At 42.7% G+C, this 25,865-nt stretch overlaps 1 protein-coding gene across 3 annotated transcripts; it reads right to left on the bottom strand.

Moving 5' to 3' along the window:
• Positions 1 to 1,166: 1,166 nt before the first annotated feature.
• On the bottom strand, positions 1,167 to 15,835 carry LOC120029375. Of its 3 annotated transcripts, none has more exons than XM_038974600.1 (7): positions 15,803 to 15,835; positions 14,883 to 14,932; positions 14,544 to 14,630; positions 7,503 to 7,603; positions 7,277 to 7,372; positions 6,864 to 7,085; positions 1,167 to 6,165 (listed from the first exon to the last, which is right to left on the bottom strand). In XM_038974600.1, the coding sequence occupies exons 2-7, from the start codon at positions 14,904 to 14,906 to the stop codon at positions 4,629 to 4,631; spliced, it is 2,067 nt and encodes a 688-aa protein (XP_038830528.1). In that variant the 5' UTR covers positions 14,907 to 14,932; positions 15,803 to 15,835; the 3' UTR covers positions 1,167 to 4,628. The 3 variants fall into 3 exon arrangements, with proteins under 3 accessions (XP_038830528.1, XP_038830527.1, XP_038830529.1); XM_038974599.1 differs by lacking the exon at positions 15,803 to 15,835 and adding an exon at positions 15,523 to 15,667; XM_038974601.1 differs by lacking the exons at positions 14,883 to 14,932; positions 15,803 to 15,835 and having other exon boundaries at positions 7,503 to 7,637.
• Between the last annotated feature and the right edge of the window lie 10,030 nt (positions 15,836 to 25,865).

Here is a 25,865-nt window from a genome sequence, read left to right as displayed (position 1 = left end):
ATGATACTTGCCAACCGCACTTTGAGATTAAAATTGAGATGGTGTAGACTATTGTAGGTTTATAATTTATGATGTACTAGTTTACATACGTATTCAGACCCATTGCTATGAGACTCGAAATTGAGCTCAGGTGCAATCTGTTTCCATTGATTATCCTTGAGATGTTTCTACAACTTGGAGTCCACCTGTAGTAAATTAGATTGGTTGGATATGATTTGGAAAGGTATACACCTGTCTCTATAAGGTCCAACAGTTGACTGTGAATGTCAGCACAAAAACCAAGCCATGAGGTCGAATTGGATTGTGAGACAGGATTGTGTCGAGGCACAGATCTTGAGAAGGGTACAAAAACATTTCTGCAGCATTGAAGGTCCCCAAGAACACAGTGGTTTCCATCATTCTTAAATGAAAGAAGTTTGGAACCACCAAGACTCTTCCTAGAGATTCAAGGCTGTAATCACTGCCAAAGGTGCTTCAACAATGTACTGAGTAAAGGGTCTGAATACTTAAGTAAATGTGATATTTCCATTTTTTATTTTCAATACATTTGCAACCATTTCTAAAAACCTGTTTTTGCTTTGTCATTATGGGTTATTGTGTGTAAAAAAAATATTTAAATCGATTTTAGAATAAAGCTGTAACATAACAAAATGTGGAAAAAGTCAAGGGGCCTGAATATTTTACGAATGCAATGTATTCGGCCTGGCGAAGCGATATTATAAGCTGACTGATAATTACTGTATGGTTTTTGTTTACTCCGCTGGTCTCGGGAAGAAATAGCGAGTATTCATTGTCCGAGACCGATTAAAAATGTCTCAGATCCCGAGACATGAGACACTCAATATGTGGTCTCTAGATCGGTCTCGAGTACTACTACACTGCAATGCATACCAACTTGTGCCTCCAACAGCCTGGTGTCTGAAGGAAGGCAAAAGTGCTTGTTCTTTTGATGCCGACATGAAATATGTAAGCCACAAGGGGTCAGGATTGCGCCACTCTTGTTTCATTTAAATTGGAATACATGATAATGAATAATATTAAATCATTGTTTTGATTGTTGCGCTTGTAAAAATATATTTTCTGTTAGAAAATTGTCACATATGAACTTGCTTGACTGTGCAAGTCTGACAAATGTCATGCATTAAAATAGACTCATGGATGCAAAGTTTGGGTGGGTGGGGGGAAACTATCATTTTATTTCCAATTAAAATGATATTAAAAATAAAACAGTCAACAGGTGCTTTCCTAGGTTGTTGTCATTTTAGATGATTGGTATAATATTGCCCTTGTAAATCCATGTGTCTAAAATACATAACATTGAAAATCTAAAACCGTGTGTCCGGGAACCATCTACCACTTAAAATAACTAATGCACCTGTTAAAATGCAGAATATGAGAACAAACATAGCCAGATGAAAGAATCTAGGGAAGCATGATACCAGAAATGTTACCAGACAATGTGGTCTAACAGAAGGTTGGCTATAGTTAAATCTGCACTCTATGCTTCCTCTAGTAGTCCACCCCACATCATGTTTCACACACCCACACACCCAGTAGAACAGTGATCCTGTCATAATTTCAAATGCACTACAAGTATCATGACCAATTATATCTAATGTAGTTGTCTACCCACACAAAACATAAATAGTCCCTTTTCTCAGTGTTGGAAAAATACAAACAGCTCATCTTGAAATAAAATAATGAAGTATCCCTGTGAAGCATATGTTAGCTCTGACTGCATTGGTGTAACATGTTGACAATTTACAAAGATACCAGTGTTGAGTACCGTTTACTATACCTATACTGTAACTAACTCCGCCCCGAGGACAGACAGCCTAGTAAAGCTAGTGTCCATGCAGCCTTCGGCTCAATTGGCTAACATGGCAAGCCATGACACCCACCATCTCAGATTGTTCTGAAATAGTTTCTGTAATTAGAAAACAGATAAGATTAGCATTCCTGCAACATTATTTTGTTGAAATGTAGTTTGCTCTGTCAAAGTAAGCTAATTGATTGCACCCAAATTGTCCCTTAACATTTTTAGGATTCACATCATATTCAACAAATATAGTACAACATCCAATTTGAACCAAACTTCTTCCTACCATTATGCAAGACAGGAAGAATCCAATAAAGTGGTCAAAAGCCACCAGTCTCACTCCAACAACCAGTATCAGTTATGTCTGACAAGCAGCTTGGAACATTACTTGTTGTGGGGGGGGGGTCCTGATCCCTCAAGCTTACAGTGAACATACATATCCATACAACGTTTAATGTAAGCTCGCGGGATCCGGCGGCTTTGCAAGGCTAGGTCCGTGGGAGGCTTGTGATCATTTTATTGGATTCCTAATGTCTTACTCATTGTTAGGAGGAATTATGGTCCAAATCGGATGTTAGGTACTATATTTATTGACGATGATATATAAATCCAATAAATTAAAATGGCCAATTTGGGTGCAATCAATTAGAGTCCCAGTGCAGTCAAATATATGAGGTTAGAATAATACACTATGACGTTGGAAGAACACAGAAAATGATAATGGCCTTTTAGTGTAAGAGCTGTTTGAAAAGACTACCTGAAATTTCTGCCTGGGATGGAGTTTTGGCCTGCTTGGTGACGTCACCAGGCGGTAATTAAGTTAATAAACCAATAAGAAATAGTTCCAAACATCTCTGCCAATAACAGCTAGTTTTCAGTTTTCCCCTCCCCACTGGGTCTACTCTCCAAATTCTTGCTTGAGAAATGTCTCTTTGCTAAGGAGCTTTTTTGTTTAAAATTAAAATGTTCAAAAATAAACAAATCACAGGAAGGTACTTAATTGTTACCCAGAAAATATTTGATACCGAGATAAACACGACTGCATTGGGCCTTTAATTTCTCAGATATCAAATGATATTTAAACAAAATAATGTTTCAGGAACGCTAATCTTATCCGTTTCTAACTACATAAACGATTACGGCACAATCTGAGATGGTGGGTGTCGAAATCCTCTTACTTGTGCTTTTTGAGGTGGAACGACCCTCATCCCTGTTTATTCAAGTTGAACCAAGAAACCACCCACAACAGCAATGGGAATGCATGCAGGATGACACTGTTTGCTGTAAGTTATTAATTAAACGCAGTCAAAGTTGATTGCAAGATAAGTTGTGTCTTGCAAAACTTTCACGGACTCCAAATTCATGATCACGACTTAACTGCGACAGTTATGGATCACACAATAATAATAAATTACATTTGTAAAGCACTTTTCATTATACAGAATCATCTCAAAGTGCATCAAATAAATTTTAAAACAAATATAAAAACGTTTTTTGGGACAACTAGACCGGGCAACTGACACAAAGAACACAGCTGACGCTACAAGGGACAAGGACAAGCCCAGCTTTCTTTATCTAACTTTGCATTGTTGGAAAAGGACCCGTAAGTAAGCATTTCACTGTTAGTCTACACTTGTTGTTAACGAACCATGTGACAAATAAAATTTGATTTAAAAGTCTTCCTAAAGAGAAAGGTCTTTAGGCCCATTTTAAAGGAGCCCAGAGTCTGTGGTGCCTTCAGGTGGTCCGGGAGGGCATTCCAGAGGCTGGGGGCGGTCGAGCTGAAAGTCTGATCCCCCAAGGAGCTGAGCTTGGTCCTGGGTGCGTGGAGTCGCTTGTCCTAAGGGTGCAGGTGAGGTTATGGAGGGAGAGTAGTTATTTTAGATAAGGAGGGGCATTGCCATGAACACACTGACTGGAATGTCCGCAGGAGGGTTTTGAATTCAATCCGTAATGAGACGGGGAGCCAGTGCAGAGATGCCGGGATGGGGTTGATGTGATGGCGTTTTCGATCCTGGAAACTCTGTTCTGGATGTACTGGAGCTTCTGGAGACTCCTGCCTGGGTTCCCGATGAAGAGTGTGTTGAGGTAGTCCAGCCTTGAGATAGAATGACGCTTTACGCGGTTGTTTGATGTGGCTGTCAAAGGTCAGGGAGGAATCAAGCTTTACACCCAGACTGGAAACTCAGGGGGAGAGAGGCGTGTTCTGTCCTGCTATGGTGAGGGGTGTTATTGGTGAGTGCTGGACCTGATAGTGGGTGCCAACAAGCAGGACCTCGGTTTTGCTGCTGTTCAGTTGAAGGAAGTTTTGCTTCATCAAGGCAGGTGTTCAGACGGGCACATGCATCAGAGGGACTTGGGGCAGGTTGGGACACGTTCGCCCCTCATAGTCAAGCATACAGCGTTAAGGCATGTGGATTAATGGACAAAATAATTGTCACATTAATGCCATTGGGGCACTACAGCCGGTTGAGTAAAATGGACTAATACCCTTATAGGCCCAAGTTCACAGGGTATACAGAGGAACACATGAAAGTGCCAGACTTGACGAGAGTCAATGATCAAATACAAAGCGTGATACACTGGGCTTGTCAGCTTGGGGAGGTTCTCACCCATAGACTCAGGTATTACTGTGACTTTGAGCACTCTCTGCTGCCCAACAGTGGAAGTTCATCAACGCAAGCAAAGCAGAGCTCAGCTGGAGTGTGAGAATAGGCGTGCAGGGTGAGTGAGAGACTGGTTATTTCTTTGGCAGAAGACATCCCACTATCCATTGTTCAGGTTCAGAGTGCATGCAGCAGCCTAATATCTAGGGCTCCATCTCTGGGCTCACAGTCTGGTTTGTAGCAGCAGTGAAGCCATGGGCTTCCCATTCCTGGCTCACTTCTGAGGCCTCAGTATTACCCTCCTGGGCTAATGAGATGTCCTGCTCCGTACAGTGGCCCTCATACTCCAGATGACTGCTCTCTTGGATTCTCATGTCCTTTATCTCAACTCCATCACCCACTAGCTCTGAAGATTCATTGTCTAGGGTTTTCGCAGAGCAACTGTTGACCATGTACAAAATATCCCTGTCCTCTCTAACTTTGACACCATTGGTCCCCTGAGCATTGGGTACCTCAGGTGTGATTTCATCATGTGAGGGACCTCGGTTAGTTTCGGGAATTACAGTGTCTGGGTTGTTGCAGGCTTTTTCTGCCTCTGTGCAGTCTGTTTGGTGATTTTCCTTCTCGGGAGCTGTCTCCATGTAGCCATTCGTCTCTTGTATTGCATTGTCGTTATTGGCAGAATCCTGGTTGTCGCTCTCCTTATGGCTACTCCCATCAGATGTTGTTGCCCCATCCCCAAGACTCTCCCCATCCTTTCCATTCATTTCCTCATCAATCTCAACCTCTTGGGTTGTGTCCAGCTGATCATCTACTTGTTGAATGTCCAAGGGAGCCTTCTTCTTCTGGGGTGTCTCATCTCCACTTTCTACCTTTTGGGTTGAGTCATCAACACGTTCCACCTCTTCTGATGTGATCTCATGACACTCTTCCTCTAGGCTGATCTCTATATGGGATTTAATCTCATCCATGTGCCCTTGGCTGTCCAGCTCAATGGCTGTTACTGTGTCTTTGTTGCTGTCCCCTTCTGAGGTTGTCTTCTCATGACTGAGGCTTTCTTGAGCTTCCTCCGCAAGGCTAAGGTCCTCTAGAACTGTCTCCCTTAGGCTATCTCCATCTCGAGGAGTTTCCTCATGGATGTCTAGCTCTGGGCTACGCTGTGTGGGAGGGATTGTCTCTGTAGTCGTGTCAGTATTGGCCTCTTCTGATACACACTCCTTCCCCAGGCCTGTGGCCTCTTCCTCAGGTGTCTGCTGTTTACATTCCCCTTGGTGGATCAGTTCCTCGTGGCTATCTGGGTCTAGGCTACTCTGTTTGGGAGGGATTGTCTCTGTAGTTATGTCAGCATGGCTCACCTCCTCAATGACCCTCTCAGTCGTCACCTCCACTACACACTCCTCCTCCAAGCCTGTGTCCTTTTCACAGTGCACTTCCACAGGTGTCTGCAGTTGACAATCCCCTTGGTGGTGGATCATCGCCTCATGGTCGAGCCTCTCTGGAGTAGATTCTTCATGGCTGTCCCACTTAAAGATAGTCTCCACTGGGCTTTGTATCTCCAGGATGGCCTCTGCCTGGACTACATTGCGGTCCTCCTGGGTGACCTCTGGGGTCTCCACAGTGTCTATGTCTTCGGCGTCAGCTAGGAACTTCTCAGTCCGTAGGCCCTCTGGCTCACTGGAGGCGAGGTTCACAGGGCTCAGGGGCTTTTGACATTGCAGGGTAGGTAGATGAGGAGCAGGGCTGTGGGGAAAGAGAAGGCCATAGAGTACCACTACTCAACATTACCTTTATATTGACATGTAAAACCTGAAAAACAGGTATGGGTAACAGATTGATGCTGAGTCAGATTTTTCACTTTAAAAATGCATATCAAACTAAAACCAATTAATTGCAAAGTTAAGCAGACGATGCAACTATGCACAAGGACTACTTTTAACCATTTTCACAGACATTTTTATACACATATTTACTTCAAGAACAGTGCAGATGCAAAGCTTAGAAACAGAATACCGCCTTGTGCTGTCATTCTGTTACCAAACTTCTCATCTGCACTGTTCTTAAGAGTAAATGTGTTTTTGTCCAATTTTACGTGATAATTGTTAAAAGCCGTCCTCATTCTGTTACCGTAGAATTGCATGCATCTGCAAAGACTTAGGCTGAAATTCAATCCGACCGGCCCTTTTTGGCTCTGCACAATTTATAGGCAAAGTTAACCTAACGTTCAAAGTAAACGCTGAAGATGTCGGATCAATCGGAAATTACCTTTACATGACCATCGCGCTACAACGCGGGTCTTCCGCGGTCCAGATTGAATCCTGGCCTAAAACAATGTGTTAATTGAACACACTCAAGTCTATTCAAGAGCACACCAGGCATTTAAACTCAAACCTACGCCTTATTTGGGCCCGTGTGGACAGTTTTATCTGCTCCAGTCTTACCTCTCCATGGACTCATAAGGAACTGGAGTGAGACTAGGCTCCTGGGTCGAGTCCTCTTCCTGAACCCAGCCCTGATTGGACGAGGCATAGGTGAGGATGGCCTCTGTCACAGTGTAGGGGGTGTGGCCCTGCACACAGTCTAGGATGTGACCAACCGGCAGTTGGGTTTGCAGGAAGAGGTGGAGCTGGCTGTCTGACAGACACACTGTCATGCTGCACACTCTGAAGACAGACAAACAAGGTATGTCAATGCCATGCTCAATGCTGTGGTCTCTCTATCGTTGACTAGTCATGGTACCATTTTTCCTTTGTGCTCATTCTAGGTGTGACAATGACAAATAGAGGGAACAAGCAAGCACTATAATTGAAATGGTGAAGTCATTGCTAATTATTAACTTAGGAGAGGAACTGACTTGTCCAGGAAGGACTGCAGGCCTTTCCTCCTCTTCTCCAGGAAGTCCTCACCACTGAAGGAGAAGAAGGACTTGTTGGGCAGGTCTGGGACAGGTCTATAGGACAGACAGGGGACAGAGAATAACCCATAGCTCCCAGAACAGGACAACTTCACATTGGTGTTTGTAATTATTTTTCAAACAAGCAGTTAAGCCAAGCACATTGGGGGACAATGCTATGACTTACACCAAGCCAGTGTTTTTCTGCATCCTCTTCTTGAGCCAGACAAACTCACTGTAGCGCCGGCGCACACAGGACGTCTTGGCAGTGAAGGACTTGCTGTTGGTCTGCGAGTAAAAAGAGACGGTGCACCATTACATCCTGCGGATACAGACAACACCAATGGGAGTGAAAACATCAAGCCCAAACTAGAGAGCTGGGCAATATGGACAAAAAGTAATATTGCAATAAATTGACTTTCCATTAGTGGCAGGGCTCTAGATGAACTTTGTCTGGGCCAAGTAACACATGAAAGAAGTTATTTATCTTATATGTTCAGGGAACGCATGATGGATATTTTGATGTGCAACATGTCAAAATGAGACTCAGAATTATCAGATGTATTTTTAGCTCTTTAAGAGATAATTTGCCGGCATATTTTTTGTGCATATTGGCCTCGGCTATATAATTCACCACTTGAGGGAGTGGGAACTCAAAACACACCAAATGTTATATTGCTGCTGGATAGCCATGTAATTAATCTAACAGTCAATTTAATGTCCTACAAAAAAGGTTTCATACTCTGTTTAGCGGTGGTTTTTCCTCTGTTATAGTTTTTTTTACACTCAGAAAGCTGTGACTCCTCAGTAAAATTGTTTAAAAACGGTGTTTTACATTTAGAAATGCTGCTCAACTGTCATATGCTTGTGCTTATCAGAAAGCATCTCTCCCTTCACTCCATGCGCAAAGGGGGGAGAGGGAGTGAGAGTCGGCAGCGAAACGGGTACACGAAAGGGCAAGTTTTCTTCCATTTTCTACAATGTTGCAAACTAGCATACACAATAACTCTGCAAAATGTGTCCTAAACGGTCGGAAAACTAAACTGACGAACATAACACGCAGCACCCCTTCTTCTATGGGCATGTGGGGGGAGGGTTCTTGAAATGTAACATCCAATAAAAAAGCCAGAGGATCATTCTAGCAGTTTCGGCTAATACAAAATTCTCTAGACCTCCAAAGGAAGCGTAACAAACAACGTGATTTCGAGGTATGTATGGATGTGTGAGACTGTTGATCAAATGTGACCAGTTTCAGGAAACTGTCGTGGGTCACTACTTCACAGGAGTTCTTTTGGCAGAAATGCCTCGAAGATGTGCACTTTCATGTGCCTTAATAACAAACTTGTATGCCATCTGTAAATATGAATAAAATTGTTAAATTACGAGCCTAGTTTTTTAAGTCACAGAAAAAGGAAGCAACATTCCCGCTACCCATGATTGGCTGAGATAATGAGTGGGCTGGACATGCCGAGAGTGGAGTTTGGATTGGTCTGCAATATAGCACACGTTCGTCTATTGGAGCTGGTCAGTTTGTGTAAGCAATTCGGTCTAACGCAGCTTTAAAAAATAAAATAAAATGTATTGCGTAGTAAAACTTAACAAAAAGACTCAACTATGCAAGTATCCATTTCAGTAGAACATCACTGCAACAACTGTTTCAGAGCGCAGAATAACTGATGAATTTACGAACGCTCAACACCGGTTGAATTGCTGATGGGAGTAGTAGGGCAGTGCGATGTGGTCAAAATGTCAAATCACTGTATTTTTTAAACATTTTTGACTGTATTTTATGCAACACGCAGTGGCGTGTACTCGTGGATGCCAAGGGAAGCCAGGTTTCCCCCCCAAAATGAAAAAACATAAAATAATGTATCTTGTCTCTGTTTCATTTTTTCCTTCAATTCGTTAGAGGCTGAATGCATCTCACTGGAGACAGCATCCGAAAGAGCAAAACAGCGCCCCTCTGTCTCTGTATGTGTAGGCCATCAATCTGATGCTGTTGGGTCCAAAAGAGTATGACATTGATGCCGCCAGCGAGCATTTGGCCTCCCTTGATAAAAAAAGTATAAAATAGCCAATCAGTGTTGAGCTCAACTGTAAATCGTCCTGGCACATCCGGTGGATACAAATTGGCCCTTTGTTAAGTTAGCCATGGATGGAGATTGGGATTTGTGTTTACTTAATTCTCTGTACTGGCCAATGATGATTATAACGGCGATACTGATCCAACCATTAATTCATACATTGTTGTGCCCATGGCCAGAGAGGATGGAAGTTCAATACGTAACTAGATATAGAAGACTAATGTTAACTATCTTAACGCTGCCCATGAAAGGAAGTTAGGCTACCGAACAAGCATTTTAGCCAGGTAGCCTAGGACAACAAGAAATAAAAGCGTGTGCTGTATGACAGAGTGCTAGACCGTTTCGCCAACATGAAAGAGAAGAGAGGAGGATGGCATTGGCGTTTCTCTACAAGGAGGTAGTCAACATGTTTTTTCTACTTGCACGAACACACAGGAATCAGAACAATGGGCAGCCACATAAGCTAAATATTATGTTGACTGGACTAAATAGTATTTTATATCTTTAGTTCTCACTAGAGGTCGACCAATTAAATCGGAATGGACGATTAATCGGGGCCGATTTCAAGTTTTCATAACAATCGGAAATCGGTATTTTTGGGCGCCGATTTTATTTATTTATATATATATATATATATTTTTTAAATTACACCTTTATTTAATCTTTATTTAACTAGACAAGTCAGTTAAGAACACATTCTTATTTTCAATGACGGCCTAGGAACGTTCTGCCTCGTTCAGGGGCAGAACGACAGATTTTTAACCTTGTCAGCTCGGGGGATCCAATCTTGCAACCTTACAGTTAACTAGTCCAATGCTCTAACACCTGATTACATTGCACTCCACGAGGAGCCTGCCTGTACAATCAATCAATGACTGTCATTGCTCCAATGTGTACTTAACCATAAACATCAATGCCTTTCTTAAAATCAATACACAAGTATATATTTTTAAACCTGCATATTTAGCTAAAAGAAATCCAGGTTAGCAGGCAATATTAACCAGGTGAAATGGTGTAATTTCTCTTGCGTTCATTGCACGCAGAGTCAGGGTATATGCAACAGTTTGGGCCGCCTGGCTCTTTGCGAACTAATTTGCCAGAATTTTATGTAATTATGACATAACATTGAAGGTTGTGCAATGTAACAGGAATATTTAGACTCATGGATGCCACCCGTTAGATAAAATACGGAACGGAATAAACATTTTGTTTTCGAGGTGATAGTTTCCGGATTAGTCAAAGGTATATGGTTTAGAGAGAAATAGTCGACGCGTTATAATTCCTGTAATAACTTGCGGCTGAACTTGAAAGGGGTTCCTTCGTTATTTTGCTGTTCATGTCTGCCATAGAGAATGTCTTGATCTACTTCAAATAAGGTCTGTGTTTCGTGCAGGCTTAAACTGCCTCGACGTTTTGATACCCGTGTAAATCTCACTAGGATAAGGTAACGTTTGTCAAAAAAAATTCATAAATCTACTCTACAAAAAAAATAATCTTCACTTATATTTAGCCAATATTGATCAGAGTTACCTTGTCCTATGGATATCTACACAGTTATAAAATTGGCAAGGTGGTGTAAGCCTACACGAAACACAGACATTATTTTAAGTGAATCTAAAAATATCCTATGGAATAAATGAAGGAACCGCTTTTCAGATTTTGCTAGAAGGTGTCATGGGAATTATGACTCGCACTTTGGTCGTCAATTCTTACCATGCCCATTATTAAAATAGGATTTCCTGCATATAGAAATGACAGTTTTTGTTTTCAACATTCATCACAGGTAACTTAAACTCTATTTTTATTCAAACAGTTGAGAGTATTTGTCTCCTAAGCAGACTCTTCAGTATCATTGTCACTTCAGAGCTGTGTGTGTGTGTGTATTTATGTATTATATTAAATTAAAATAAAAGTGTTCATTGTTCATTCAGTATTGTTGCAATTGTCATTATTACAAAAGTGTGTGTGTATGAGATATATATATATATATATATATATATAAAAATCGTCCGATTAATCGGTATCAGCTTTTTTTGTCCTCCAATAAATCGGTATCGGCGTTGAAAAATCATAATCGGTCGACCTCTAGTTCTCACTGTATTAGACTAAGCATACGGTGTAAACGGAAAATTTTGAGACCCCCTCACTTTTTCCACATTGTTAGGTTACAGCCTTATTTTAAAATGTATTAAATAGGTTTTTTTCATCCATCTACACACAATACACCATAATGACAAAGCAAAAACAGGTTTAGACTTTTTTTTGCAAACATATGAAAAATAAAAACTGAAATATCACATTTACATAAGTATTTAGACCCTTTACTCAGTACTTTCTTGTAAGCACATTTGGCAGTGATTACAGCCTTGAGTCTTCTTGGGTATGACGCTACAAGCTTGGCACACCTGTATTTCTCTGCAGATCCCCTCAAGCTTTGTCAGGTTGGATGGGAAGCGTCACTACACAGCTATTTTCAGGTCTCAAGAGATGTCGATCGGGTTCAAGTCCGGGCTCTGGCTGGGTCACTCAAAGACATTCAGAGACTTGTCCCGAAGCCACTCCTGTGTTGTCTTGGCTGTGTGCTTAGGGTCATTGTCCTGTTGGAATGGTGCACCTTTGCACCAGTTCGAGGTCCTGAGCGTTCTGGAGCAGGTTTTCATCAAGGATTTCTCTATACTTTGCTCTGTTCATCTTTTCCTCGATCCTGACTAGTCTCCCTGTCCCTGCCTCTGAAAAATATCCCAAAAGCATGATGCTGTCACCACCAAGCTTCATCATAGGGATGGTGCCAGGTTTCCTACAAACGTGACACTTGGCATTCAGGCCAAAGAGTTCAATCTTGGTTTCATCAGACCAGAGAATCTTGTTTCTCATGGTTTGAGAGTCCTTTAGGTGCCTTTTGGCAAACTCCAAGTGGGCTGTCATGTGCCTTTTGCTGAAGAGTGGCTTCCGTCTGGCCACTCTACCATAAAGGCCTGATTAGTGGGTGGAATGCTGCAGAGATGGTTGTCCTTCTGGAAGGTTCTCCCATCTCCACAGGCGAACGCTGGAGCTCTGTCAGAGTGACCATCGGGTTCTTGGTCACCTCCCTGACCAAGGCCTTTCTCCCCCGATTGCTCAGTTTGGCTGGGCGGCCAGCTCTAGGAAGAGCCTTGGTGGTTCCAAACTTCTTCCATTTAAGAATGATGGAGACCACTGTGTTCTTGGGGACCTTGGGTACCCTTCCACAGATCTGTGCCTCGACACAATCCTGTCTCGGAGCTCAACAGACAATTCATTCGACCTCATGGCTTGGTTTTTGCTCTGTCATGCACTGTCAACTGTGGGACCTTATATAGACAGGTGTGTGCCTTTCCAAATCATGTCCAATCAATAGAATTGATCACAGGTGGACTCCAATTAAGTTGTAGAAACATCTCAAGGATGATCAATGGAAACAGGATGCACCTGAGCTCAATTTCGAGTCTCATAGCAAAAGGTCTGAATACTTATGTAAATAAGGTATCCATTTATTTTATTTTTTTATCAATTTGCAAACATTTCTAAAAACCTGTTTTCACTTTGTCATTGTGGGGTATTGTGTATGGATTGATGAGGAACATTTTTATTTAATCAATTTTAGAATAAGGCTGTAACGTAAAAAATGCAGAAAAAGGGTAGGAGTCTGAATACTTTCCGAATGCATTGTAGGTGATTTGATGATGTTAAAACGTTGAAGTTGAAATGGACCTGGACTTGTGGACCTTTGTCTTTGCGACTTGCGGTAACTCGGTGGTTCTAACTCTTCTATCACACCTACAGCGTCATCGCGCAAAATGGTACGCAGCATCATCCGGATGTGTGTGCAACAAAAGTGACTGCCAGAGATTTTACCCACGCACCGCTACTGGCAACACATACATTCTAAGTGATGTCAACGGGTCTTTCTCCATTCTGATTGTTTTATACTGTTCAATTCAACTTCAACCTAAAATAATTTCCTGCATTTCTGCAATCATTTTAGATAATTTCCACACTGCCACGTAGGGTTGCACGATATGGGCAAAAAAGCAAGGCCTTATTTTAAACCAAATGTTGCAATTGCGATTTCACTTGTGATTTAGATCAAAACACTTGGGTGAACTGTTAGCATCATGGAAATAGAATGTTTATTCTAATTCTATAGCTGAATAAATAATAGTGTTGTTTGACATGAATGAATGAAAATGCCAGGGAGGAGTTACTGTGACAGGGTAAGAACCAAAGTGATGTTCAGTGTTTCCTAGGGGACCCTATAATCGTTGGCTACATTACGATACGTTCGTAAATTCACTCTGGCTATCTACTCCGATTTCAGAGCATTCTCGTCTGAGTGTGCTAGAGCGCAGAATAACTGATGAATTTACGAACGCTCAACACTTGTTGAATATGGCCGGCAGCAGCAGTCAGTCACCAACGCGTTGGATAACATGAACACCCTAACGTGCTCTGCTAGGCCAATAAAATGGTCAGTGTGAGATTCTCTCATTTGTGTCTGGAAGTAGCTAGCAAGCTAGCCAACGTTAGCCAGTTTTCTTGGGTGCTTTACTGCCGTTGAAGTCAGAACACTCGGATCAACCCTACTCGTCGGCCCGAGAGTCCAGTGTGCACTCTGAAAGCTCCGACAGTGAAACGCCCAAAACACACTCTGGCACTTGTCTCCAGATTGAATTTACAAAAATACCTTAGATGTTTCTTCATGTAGCCAACATATTCATGCTTTGCATATTCCGCTTTGAGTTGAAAGAGCGGAGAGGACTGACTCAAGTAGCGGTGTAAACTATAAAGGATGTTACACACGGCATATGACATATAAAAATAAAAAAAACATTCAAATACCGTTATAGAAGGTAAAGTAAAAACCCAGACAGGTCCGTGCATAAATACTAAATACCGGTATACTGTAACATACGGTATACCGCCCAACCCTAGTGAGTAGTCATTTGTTTTCTCTGATCCTGACTCATCTATGACAAATGCATACAATGAGTCTTAAGTAATTTCAAACTAGCCCTTCCCAAGACTTGGGTTCTACAGCTCTAATATGGCCTAAGGACTTACACACTCATTGAGACAACTGCTTCTTTGTAAGGTTTAGCCTATGTCTATGGTGAATGGATACTCACGTGAAGGAATATCTTGAAGTCCACGTACGAGTTCCAAGAGCCTTCATTCTGAACCCGAGGGTCTTGGACGCGCACTGCAACAAACTCCTGCAGAGATAAACAAAGAAGTGGTTTGACTAACAGAGGGAACTATAGACTTTAGTCTAGCTAAATTGATGAATCAACAGCTTGAGCAGTGCAATGAGGAAGTGATACAACATGGTGTAGGTGGTTCCAAGTCATGGATGGCTCTTGACCGACTACTGTAGAAACTTTTTTTTTCACCCAACAATTCTTTGTTAACCTGAGGCTACAGTGGAGAAGAGGGTCAAGGTAAAAGAGTGAATGATGGTAACTTACATCTTCTTCGTGATTCTTCATCATCCTTATGTAGGCTGCACAGGAGACATCTGCCAAACAAAGAAGAAACCAAAGAACCATTAAAAACAATTCAGCAAGTGGGAAAGAACTCAGCCAATGCTTCTCTTCCGCAGCTTGTGCCGCTCAAGTCTCACTAAAGTACTCACATATCTCATCCTCTACTTTTAGGAGGACAACGTTTCAGGGCCACAATAAGGTGTGAAAAATGTATGCAAGGATAACATCTCAAATGCAGTTAGTATTTGACTTGTCTCTCTCTTTGATGTTAGCCATGTTGGGAACAGAAGAGATGACTGGGATAAATTCCTTCACTTGCCCTTTCTCCTGAAGATAAACGCCCTCCTCTTTATAGTACAGACACTGCATTGGAAAAATGTTTAACTCCCCCACCACCAATCACTCCCCACTCGTGTAAAAAAAGGATTTGCAATCCATGATGATTTGATACATGCAAGTCTTTGACTGTAGCCACATTCTATAAACGAATTTTCATAAAAGTCAAGTCACTCTGACATTAACAGTTAGTCTAGCTCTAGCTAGCAAATGTGTGGGTAACGTTAAACAAACTGATGAATGTTTTGGATTGATTACTAATGCAAGGCTAGTTAACATTACTTACTTCCATATGGTAGTCAGGGTATCACGTCTTCTTTAAAAACTTGTTTTGAAAGAGCCACAAATAATTAGCTAGAAATAATTAGCTATTTAGTTTGTAAGAAGTACAGCTATAGCAAACGTTATCTAACTCTGCTGAGCTATTCATGAGTCAGAGGTTTTTGTACAAATGATGTCATGTCACGAAGGTCTTAGAAAGTACATAGACTGTGCACTACCACAGATCTGTATCTTTAGTAAAACGCTCTGTCTACAATTATGGCGAATTCCAACAAAATCCTTACCATGCAAAGATCTGTGGAACTCGGCGCAGCATCAACTCTATTTTCGTTACCTTCGTGTGAAGCAGGCCAAAATAACGAAGTACTTCCGGGTAACGGATTTTTTATTTTCTTCTTCGGTATCATGGCGTTTAGACATTTTGTTTGTGCATGCCGCCACCTACTGTGCGGTTGTGTGCATTCAATCAAAACAAAATGTATTTGTCAATTTAAAATGTATATATATTTCACCTTTATTTAACCAGGTAGGCTAGTTGAGAACAAGTTCTCATTTACAACTGCGACCTGGCCAAGATAAACCATAGCAATTCGACACATACAACAACACAGAGTTACACATGGAATAAACAAACATACAGTCAATAATACAGTAGAAAAAATAAAACAGTGAGTGCAAATGAGGTAAGATAAGGGAGTTAAGGCAATAAATAGGCCATGGTGGCGAAGTAGTTACAATATAGCAATTAAACACTGGAATGGTAGATGTGCAGAAGATGAATGTGCAAGTACAGATACTGGGGTGCAAAGCAGCAAGATAAATAAATAAATACAGTATGGGGATGAGGTAGATAGATGGGCTGTTTACAGATGGGCTGTGCACAGGTGCAGTGATCTGTGAGCTGCTCTGACAGCTGCTGCTTAAAGCTAGTGAGGGAGATATGAGTCTCCAGCTTCAGTAATTTTGCAGTTTGTTCCAGTCATTGACAGCAGAGAACTGGAAGGAAAGGCGACCAAAGAAGGAATTGGCTTTGGGGGTGACCAGTGAGATATACCTGCTGGAGCGCATGCTACGAGTGGGTGCTGCTATGGTGACCAGTGAGCTGAGATAAGGCGGGGCTTTACCTAGCAGAGACTTGTAGATAACCTGTAGCCAGTGGGTCTGGCGACAAGTATGAAGCGAGGGCCAACCAACTAGAGCGTACAGGTCGCAGTGGTGGGTAGTGTATGGGGCATTGGTGACATAACGGATGGTACTGTGATAGACTGCATCCAATTTGTTGAGTAGAGTGTTGGAGGCTATTTTATAGATGACATCGCCAAAGTCGAGGATCGGTAGGATGGTCAGTTTTACAAGGGTATGTTTGGCAGCATGAGTGAAGGATGCTTTGTTGCGATATAGGAAGCCGATTCTAGATTTAATTTTGGATTGGAGATGCTTAATGTGAGTCTGGAAGGAGAGTTCACAGTCTAACCAGACACCTAGGTATTTGTAGTTGTCCACATATTCTAAGTCAGAGTCGTCCAGAGTAGTGATGCTGGACGGCGGGCAGGTGCGGGCAGTGATCGATTGAATAGCATGCATTTAGTTTTACTTTCATTTAAGAGCAGTTGGAGGCCACGGAAGGAGAGTTGTATGGCATTGAAGCTCGTCTGGAGGTTAGTTAACACAGTGTCCAAAGAGGGGCCAGAAGTATACAGAATGGTGTCGTCTGCGTAGAGGTGGATCAGAGAATCACCAGCAGCAAGAGCAACATCATTGATGTATACAGAGAAGAGAGTCGGCCCGAGAATTGAACCCTGTGGCACCCCCATAGAGACTGCCAGAGGTCCGTACAACAGGCCCTCCGATTTGACACACTGAACTCTATCAGAGAAGTAGTTGGTAAACCAGGCAAGGCAATCATTTGAGAAACCAAGGCTGTCGAGTCTGCCAATAAGAATGTGGTGATTGACAGAGTCGAAATCCTTGGCCAGATCGATGAATACAGCTGCACAGTAATGTCTCTTATCGATGGCGGTTATGATGTCGTTTAGGACCTTGAGCGTGGCTGAGGTGCACCCATGACCAGCTCTGAAACCAGATTGCAAAGAGGAGAAGGTACGGTGGATTCGAAATGGTCGGTAATCTGTTTGTTAACTTGGATTTCGAAGACCTTAGAAAGACAGGGTAGGATAGATATAGGTCTGTAGCAGTTTGGGTCTAGAGTGTCACCCCCTTTGAAGAGGGGGATGATCGCGGCAGCTTTCCAATCTTTGGGAATCTCAGACGATACGAAAGAAAGGTTGAACAGGCTAGTAATAGGGGATGCAACAATTTTGGCAGATCATTTTAGAAAGAGAGGGTCCAGATTGTCTAGCCCGGCTGATTTGTAGTGGTCCAGATTTTGCAGCTCTTTCAGAACATCAGCTATCTGGATTTGGGTGAAGGAGAAATGGTGGGGGCTTTGGCGTGTTGCTGTGGAGGGTGCCGGGCAGTTGACCGGGGTAGGGGTAGCCAGGTGGAAAGCATGGCCAGCCGTAGAGAAATGGTTATTGAAATTCTCAATTATAGTGGATTTATCGGTGGTAACAGTGTTTCCTAGCCTCAGTGCAGTGAGCAGCTGGGAGGAGGTACTCTTATTCTCCATGAACTTTACAGTGTCCCAGAACTTTTTGTGCTACAAGATGCAAATTTCTGTTTGAAAAAGCTAGCCTTTGCTTTCCTAACTGCCTGTGTATATTGGTTCCTAACTTCCCTTTAAAGTTGCATGTCGTAGGGGCTATTCGATGCTAATACAGTACGCCACAGGATGTTTTTGTGTTGGTCAAGGGCAGTCAAGTCTGGGGTGAATCAAGGGCTATATCTGTTCCTTGTTCTAAATTTCTTGAATGTGGCATGCTTATTTAAGATGGTGAGGTAAGCACTTTTTAAAGAATAACCAGGCATCCTCTACTGACGGAATAAGGTCAATATCCTTCCAGGATACCCGGGCCAGGTCGATTAGAAAGGCCTGCTCGCTGAAGTGTTTTAGGGAGCGTTTGACAGTGATGAGGGGTGGTCATTTGACCGCAGACCCATTACGAACGCAGGCAATGAGGCAGTGATCGCTGGGATCCTGGTTGAAGACAGCAGAGGTGTATTTGGAGGGCAGGTAGGTTAGGATGATATCTATGAGGGTGCCCGTGTTTACGGATTTGGGGTTGTACCTGGTAGGTTCATTGATAATTTGTGTGAGATTGAGGGCATCTACCTTAGATTGTAGGGTGGCCGGGGTGTTAAGCATGTCCCAGTTTAGAGCTCTGACGATCGATGGGGGGAAATCGATTCATATATGGTGTCCAGGGCACAGCTGGGGGCAGAAGGTGGTCTATAGCAAGCGCAACTGTCAGAGACTTGTTTCTGAAAAGGTGGATTTTTAAAAGTAGAAGCTCAAATTGTTTGGGCACAGACCTGGATAGTATGACAGAACTCTGCAGGCTATCTCTGCAGTAGATTGCAACTTCGCCCCCTTTGGCAGTTCTATCTTGTCGGAAAATGTTATTGTTAGGGATGGACATTTCTGGGGTTTTGGTGGCCTTCCTAAGCCAGGATTCAGACACGGCTAGGACATCCAGGTTGGCAGAGTGTGCTAAAGCAGTGAATAAAACAAACTAGGGAGGAGGCTTTTAATGTTAACATGCATGAAACCAAGGCCTTTATGGTTACAGAAGTCAACAAAGGAGAGCGTCTGGGGAATGGGAGTGGAGCTAGGCACTGCAGGGCCTGGATTAACCTCTATATCACCAGAGGAACAGAGGAGGAGTAGGATAAGGCTAAAGGCTATAAGAACTGGTCGTCTAGGGCATTCGGAACAGAGAGTAAGAGGAGGAGGTTTCTGGGCACGGAAGAATAGATTCAAGGCATAATGTACAGACAAGGGTATGGTAGGATGTGATGAGAGAGGCATTGTCTCTAGAGACAACATTTAAACCAGGTGAGGTCACCGCATGTGTGGGAGGTGGAGCAAAAGGGTTAGCTAAGGCATATTGAGCAGGGCTGGAGGCTCTACAGTGAAATAAGACAATAATCACTGAACAAAACAGCAATGGACAAGGCATATTGACATTAGGGAGAGGTACGCGTAGCCGAGTGATCATGGGGTCTAGTGAGTAGCTACGCGAGCTGGAGACACGGCGATTCAGACAGCTAGCGGGGCTAGCAGGCTAGCAGAAGGGCCTTAGGGGGACGTCGCAACATAAGAGTCAGTTGTAGCCTCCTCGAGTGGTTACGTCGGCAAACCAGTCATGATGGATTGGCAGGGCTCCGTGTAGTAAAAGGGTCCAGGCCAATTGGCAAAATAGGTATTGTAGCCCAAGAAAATGGGCTGATGGACCTCTTCAGCTAACCGTCCGATATGCTCTAGACAGCTAGCGGGCCACGGCTAGCAGGCTAGTAGATGGGCATTCAGGGGACGTCGCGATGGAGGAGCCTGTTGAGAACCCCCTCGGGCTGATTACGTCGGTAGACCAGTCGTGAAGGATCGGCGGGGCTCCGTATCGACAGTAAAAGGGGTCCAGGCCAATTGGCAAAATTAGGTATTGTAGCCCAAGGAGTGGCTGATGGACCTCTTCAGCTAGCCGGGAGATGGGCCTAGCATAGGCTAGCTTCAGGCTAATTGGTGCTTGCTTCGGGACAGAGACGTTAGCCAGAAGTAGCCACTCGGATATCAGCTAGCTAGCTGCGATGATCCAGGTGAAAAGGTTCAGAGCTTGCGGTAGGAATTCGGAGATGTGGGGAAAAAGAGTCCGGTAAGCTCTGGGTTGAATCGCGCTGTGCATACTGGCAGGAGTTATACGGGCTAAAGGTTAGCTGATGACCGCTAGCAGTGGCTAGCTGACTTCTAGCTAGTCTCTAGTTAGCTGGCTAGCTCCTGTGGGGGTTCCGTTTCTAAAGTAAAGAAAATAGCAGATCCATACGACATAAGGTTAGGCGGGTTGCCGGAGAGTATGTTGGAGTTGAGGTTAAAAAATATATAAAAAATTTACGAAATATATGCGAAGAAAAAAGATATATACACAGGACAGGACAAGACTCCTGACTGCTACTCCATCTTGGATTGAGTATAGCTGCAGTCAGAGTGCAGTATAACTGCAGTATGCTGCAAGTACTGTGTCTAAAATATATATTTTTTTACTGCAGTAATTTTGCAGTGAAACTGCAGTGCTTGCTGCTACATTACCATAAACGTTGCATAAACTCAGCACAAAAGCTTTAACAGGATAACTGATATTGCCTAACATGACTTTGTCTGTCAGAGTCTCTGACTCAAAGGGTCATGGATTTTTGGAATCATTTAGAATAAGAGTCATGTTATGTATACTTTGTAAATTAAGAATTAGTGCGAAAATTATGGAAAATGTGCACAATTATGAATATATTTTATAATACTTATCACACAAAGACTAATCAAAAGTATTTATATAAGATATGTGATGTATGTGTTAATTCTTTATTTTTCAAGCCTAAATGGTCAACAGTAGTTTTTTTTGTGTGTACTCCTATCATTTATTTCAATTATGTATGGTGAAATATGTACTGTATGTCCAATATGAAAAAACCTACTGCATTTAAGCTGATTGGCAAATCTTACTAAATGAGCAGAAACGCGTTCTGGATAAGTTGCAGGGGTTTGATCTTACAAGCGGGGAGCCCAGCCAACAGAGAGTTGCAGTAGTCCAGACAGGAGATGACACGTGCCTGGATTAAGACCTGCACTGCTTCCTGTGTGAGGTAGGGTTGTTTTTTCCTTAGCACTACACAGCTGTTTCAAATGATCAACTCATCATCAAACTTCAAGTGGTATTTATGTATTCATTTGTGATGCTAACCTTGATATGATCCTGCTATTGACACATGCTACACATGCACATGTGTGTGTGCACATGCATCTATCTATCCAATGGTATCATGATTTGTTGTAAGGGATATTATATTTGAGTAATCCACAATGACCTGGTGATGTAAAAGTCTAATGACATTATCTTCCATATTCCTACAGATACCTTGTAACTGGAGATTCCTTCAAAACGATTGCCTACAGTTGCTATGTAAGGCACTGCAAGGTTGGGTGACCAGGGCCATCTGGGACTGCCTCTTGGGGGAATTAAGGCATGTGAAGGTTACCTGTGTCCTGCATAACTTCATGAGGATGGACACGAGGAACAGGAGGGGATCTGCAGCTCGCCCCCGTGTCCCAGAGGAGGAGTCTGCTGCTCTGCAGGATGTTTCAAGGATGGGGTCCAACCATGCAGCAAGAGAGGCAATCCGTGTGCGGGAGATCTTCACCTCCTACTTCGAAGAGGGTGCTATTCCCTGGTAACAACATAGACTACACTATGCACAACCAAAGGCTCTTTATAAGCCATCCACATTGCAATAAGAGTATTCTTCCATTTACTTAGCTATGTCAACTGCAATTATTCAATTCCCAGTTTCTCTCCCATGGATTTCTACTCAGGTGAGGGTGCTGTTTAGGTAAGGGTGTGATGTCTGTACAAAAACAGGCTATTTTAAGTCACCATAGTGACTTTTTTACAACAATTAGACACCCTATAACCTACACACCAGTAGCGGTCAGTGACGTTGAAGATGAGGGAGGCCAATTTTTTTATCTTATTTTTATGATTTTTTCTTTAACATGGACTTATTTCTATTACAGCATATTGGATGACTGTCATTCATATTCCATTCACCCAGTCCAATGTAACAGCGATAGGTTTAGGCTACTACATGATACTCAAATATTCCCTATACCCATCATGAGGTTAATACAAACTAGCCTATGAATTAAAGTTTACAATGTACAGTTGAAGTCAGAAGTTTACATACAATTTAGCCAAATACATTTAAACTCAGTTTTTCACAATTCCTGACATTTAATCCGAGTAAAAATTCCCTGTCTTAGGTCAGTTAGGATCACCACTTTATTTGAAGAATGTGAAATGTCAGAATAATAGTAGAGAGAATGATTTATTTCAACTTTTATTTATTTCATCACATTCCCAGTGGGTCAGAAGTTTACATACACTCAATTAGTATTTGGTAGCATTGCCTTTAAATTGTTTAACTTGGGTCAAACGTTTCAGGTAGCCTTCCACAAGCTTCCCAAAATAAGTTGGGTGAATTTTGCCCCATTCCTCCTGACAGAGCTGGTGGAACTGAGTCAGGTTTGTAGGCCTCCTTGCTCGCACACGCTTTTTCAGTTCTGCCCACAAATGTCTATAGGATTGAAGTCAGGGCTTTGTGACGGCCACTCCAATACCTTGACTTTGTTGTCTTTAAGCCATTTTGCCACAACCTTGGAAGTATGCTTGGGGTTATTATCCATTTGGAAGACCCATTTGCGACCAAGCTTTAACTTCCTGACTGATGTCTTGAGATGTTGCTTCAATATATCCACATAATTTTCCATCCCTCATGATGCCATCTATTTTGTGAAGTGCACCAGTCCCTCCTGCAGCAAAGCACCCCCACAACATGATGCTGCCACCCCCGTGCTTCACGGTTGGGATGGTGTTCTTTGGCTTGCAAGCCTCCCCCTTTTTCCTCCAAACATAACGGTGGTCATTATGGCCAAACAGTTCGATTTTTGTTTCATTAGATCAGAGGACATTTCTCCAAAAAGTAACATCTTCGGCCCCATGTGCAGTTGCATACCGTAGTCTGGCTTTTTTATGGCGGTTTTGGAGCAATGGCTTCTTCCTCGCTGAGCGGCCTTTCAGGTCATGTTGATATAAGACTCGTTTTACTGTGGATATAGATACTTTTGTACCAGTTTCCTCCAGCATCTTCACAAGGTCCTTTGCTGTTGTTCTGGGATTGATTTGCACGTTTCGCACCAAAGTATGTTCATCTCTAGGAGACAGAACGCGTCTCCTTCCTGAGGAGTATGACGGCTGCGTGGTCCCATGGTGTTTATACTTGCATACTATTGTTTGTACAGATGAACATGGTACCTTCAGGCGTTTGTAAATTGCTCCCAATGATGAACCAGACTTGTGGAGGTCTACATTTTTTTTTCTGAGGTCTTTGCTGATTTCTTTTGATTTCCCCATGACGTCTTTCAAGCTGTCAGGCATTCGCTTGGCAGCAAGAGCCTCTCGGATGCTGCAGTGTACCCAAGTGGCGTCGGGAGCAACTGCTTGCACACGCGTTACCACTCCACTATGTCTCCCTGTCATGGCTTTTGCGCCATCAATACAGATACCAACACATCATGACCACCAAAGTCCATTTGATGTCACAATGCTGTCCAGTACTTAAAAAATATCCTCTCATGTTATCCTGGTTTCCAGTGGTATGCAAATTAAATCAAATTTATTTATATAGCCCTTCTTACATCAGCTGATATCTCAAAGTGCTGTACAGAAACCCAGCCTAAAACCCCAAACAGCAATGCAGGTGTAGAAGCACGGTGGCTAGGAAAAACTCCCTAGAAAGGCCAAAACCTAGGAAGAAACCTAGAGAGGAACCAGGCTATGAGGGGTGGCCAGTCCTCTTCTGGCTGTGCCGGGTGGAGATTATAACAGAACATGGCCAAGATGTTCAAATGTTCATAAATGACCGGCATGGTCAAATAATAATAATAAACGTAGTTGTCGACGGTGCAGCAAGTCAGCACCTCAGGAGTAAATGTCAGTTGGCTTTTCATAGCCGATCATTAAGAGTATCTCTACCGCTCCTGCGGTCTCTAGAGAGTTGAAAACAGCAGGTCTGGGACAGGTAGCACGTCCGGTGAACAGGTCAGGGTTCCATAGCCGCAGGCAGAACAGTTGAAACTGGAGCAGCAGCACGGCCAGGTGGACTGGGGACAGCAAGGAGTCATCATGCCAGGTAGTCCTGAGGCATGGTCCTAGGGCTCAGGTCCTCCGAGAGAGAGAGAGAAAGAAAGAAAGAGAGAATCAGAGAGAGCATACTTAAATTCACACAGGACACCGGATAAGACAGGAGAAGTACTCCAGATATAACAAACTGATCCTAGCCCCCCGACACATAAACTACTGCAGCATAAATACTGGAGGATGTCTTCTTAATTGACCCCCCATAAACGTAACGGACATATACCAGGAACTGTGCCAGGCCCGCCTCGTCTGACTCATCCAGCTATAACGCATATAATTCACTGGCTTGTATGCAAAGCAGTAATTCTTTCAAAACATCTCCTGTCATGTCACTGATGCTTCGTGAAACAGTGTTGTTTGATGAAGACATTGTCTGCATAGTTTTTTGGGTCTTTTCCCCCAGCATTGTCCTAGCCATATCTGCGGCAGCAGGAAGAATTAAGTCCTCCACAATAGTATGGGGCTTGCCTGTCCTAGCCACTCGGTAGCTCACCATATAAGACGCTTCTAGCCCCTTCTTATTAATTAATGGTATCTGTTGCTTTTATACATGTCTTACTACTTGAAAGTCATCTTTATTCTCACTCAAAAAAATCCTGTGGCTTATTTTTCAAATTGTTATGTTTCGTTTCTAAATGTCTGTGCAAGAGTGAAGGTTTCCCGCTAGAAAGTAACTGTTAATGTGATCGGATGTTAATTATTTGACGAGGCTACCTGTATTTGACATAGATGGTTTAATTTAATTTTTGGCAGTGAAACGAGGCTACTCAAGCGAGGGGGGGAAAAAACTCACCCAAATGTTGGAAAATATAAATGTACTGTTTGAAAATGTGACGTATTTTTTATTAATTCAAATGTTTTTAAAAATGTGAATCACATTTTTATTTGGCGTAACCCCAACAGCATTGCCCAGTTTGGGAATATCTGCTCTAGGCTATATCTGCTGTGTTGGTGAACTCCTCCCACATCTGAACTGGCTACGTAGAGGGCACAGCATGATCAGAGGTGAGGTAACTTGGTCGGGTCAACAGGAAGTATTATTAGAGACAGTGAAATACAGCTAGAGATGTAGTAGTCCCAGAGTTAATGATCCAAGGTCAGTTTTGCATTTCACCTCCTGAAGATTATGATAAAATCAAATGTTATTTGTCATATGCGCCGAATACAACAGGTGACAACAGCCTTACAGTGAAATGCTTACTTATAAGCCCTTAACCAACGATGCAGTTTTAAGAAAAATACCTAAAAACAAGTAACAAATAATAAGAGAGCAGCAGTAGAATAACAATAGCGAGGTTATATACACTGGTTAGTTGAGCTAATATGTACATGTAGGTAGAGTTATTAAAGTAACTATGCATAAATAACAGAGTAGCAGCAGGTAAGAGGGAGGGGGGGGGGCAATGCAAATAGTCTGGGGTTGCCATTTTTCACCGCTTCCCACGACGCGTTTGCGGTGACAAAAAGATTGTCTGCTGTCTCTACT

Source organism: Salvelinus namaycush, chromosome 35 (genome assembly GCF_016432855.1).
Source record: "Salvelinus namaycush isolate Seneca chromosome 35, SaNama_1.0, whole genome shotgun sequence".
Classification (NCBI taxonomy): Eukaryota; Metazoa; Chordata; class Actinopteri; order Salmoniformes; family Salmonidae; genus Salvelinus; species Salvelinus namaycush.
The sequence above is the reverse complement of the archived record's forward strand: the minus strand, read 5'-3'. Positions and strand labels throughout refer to the sequence as shown.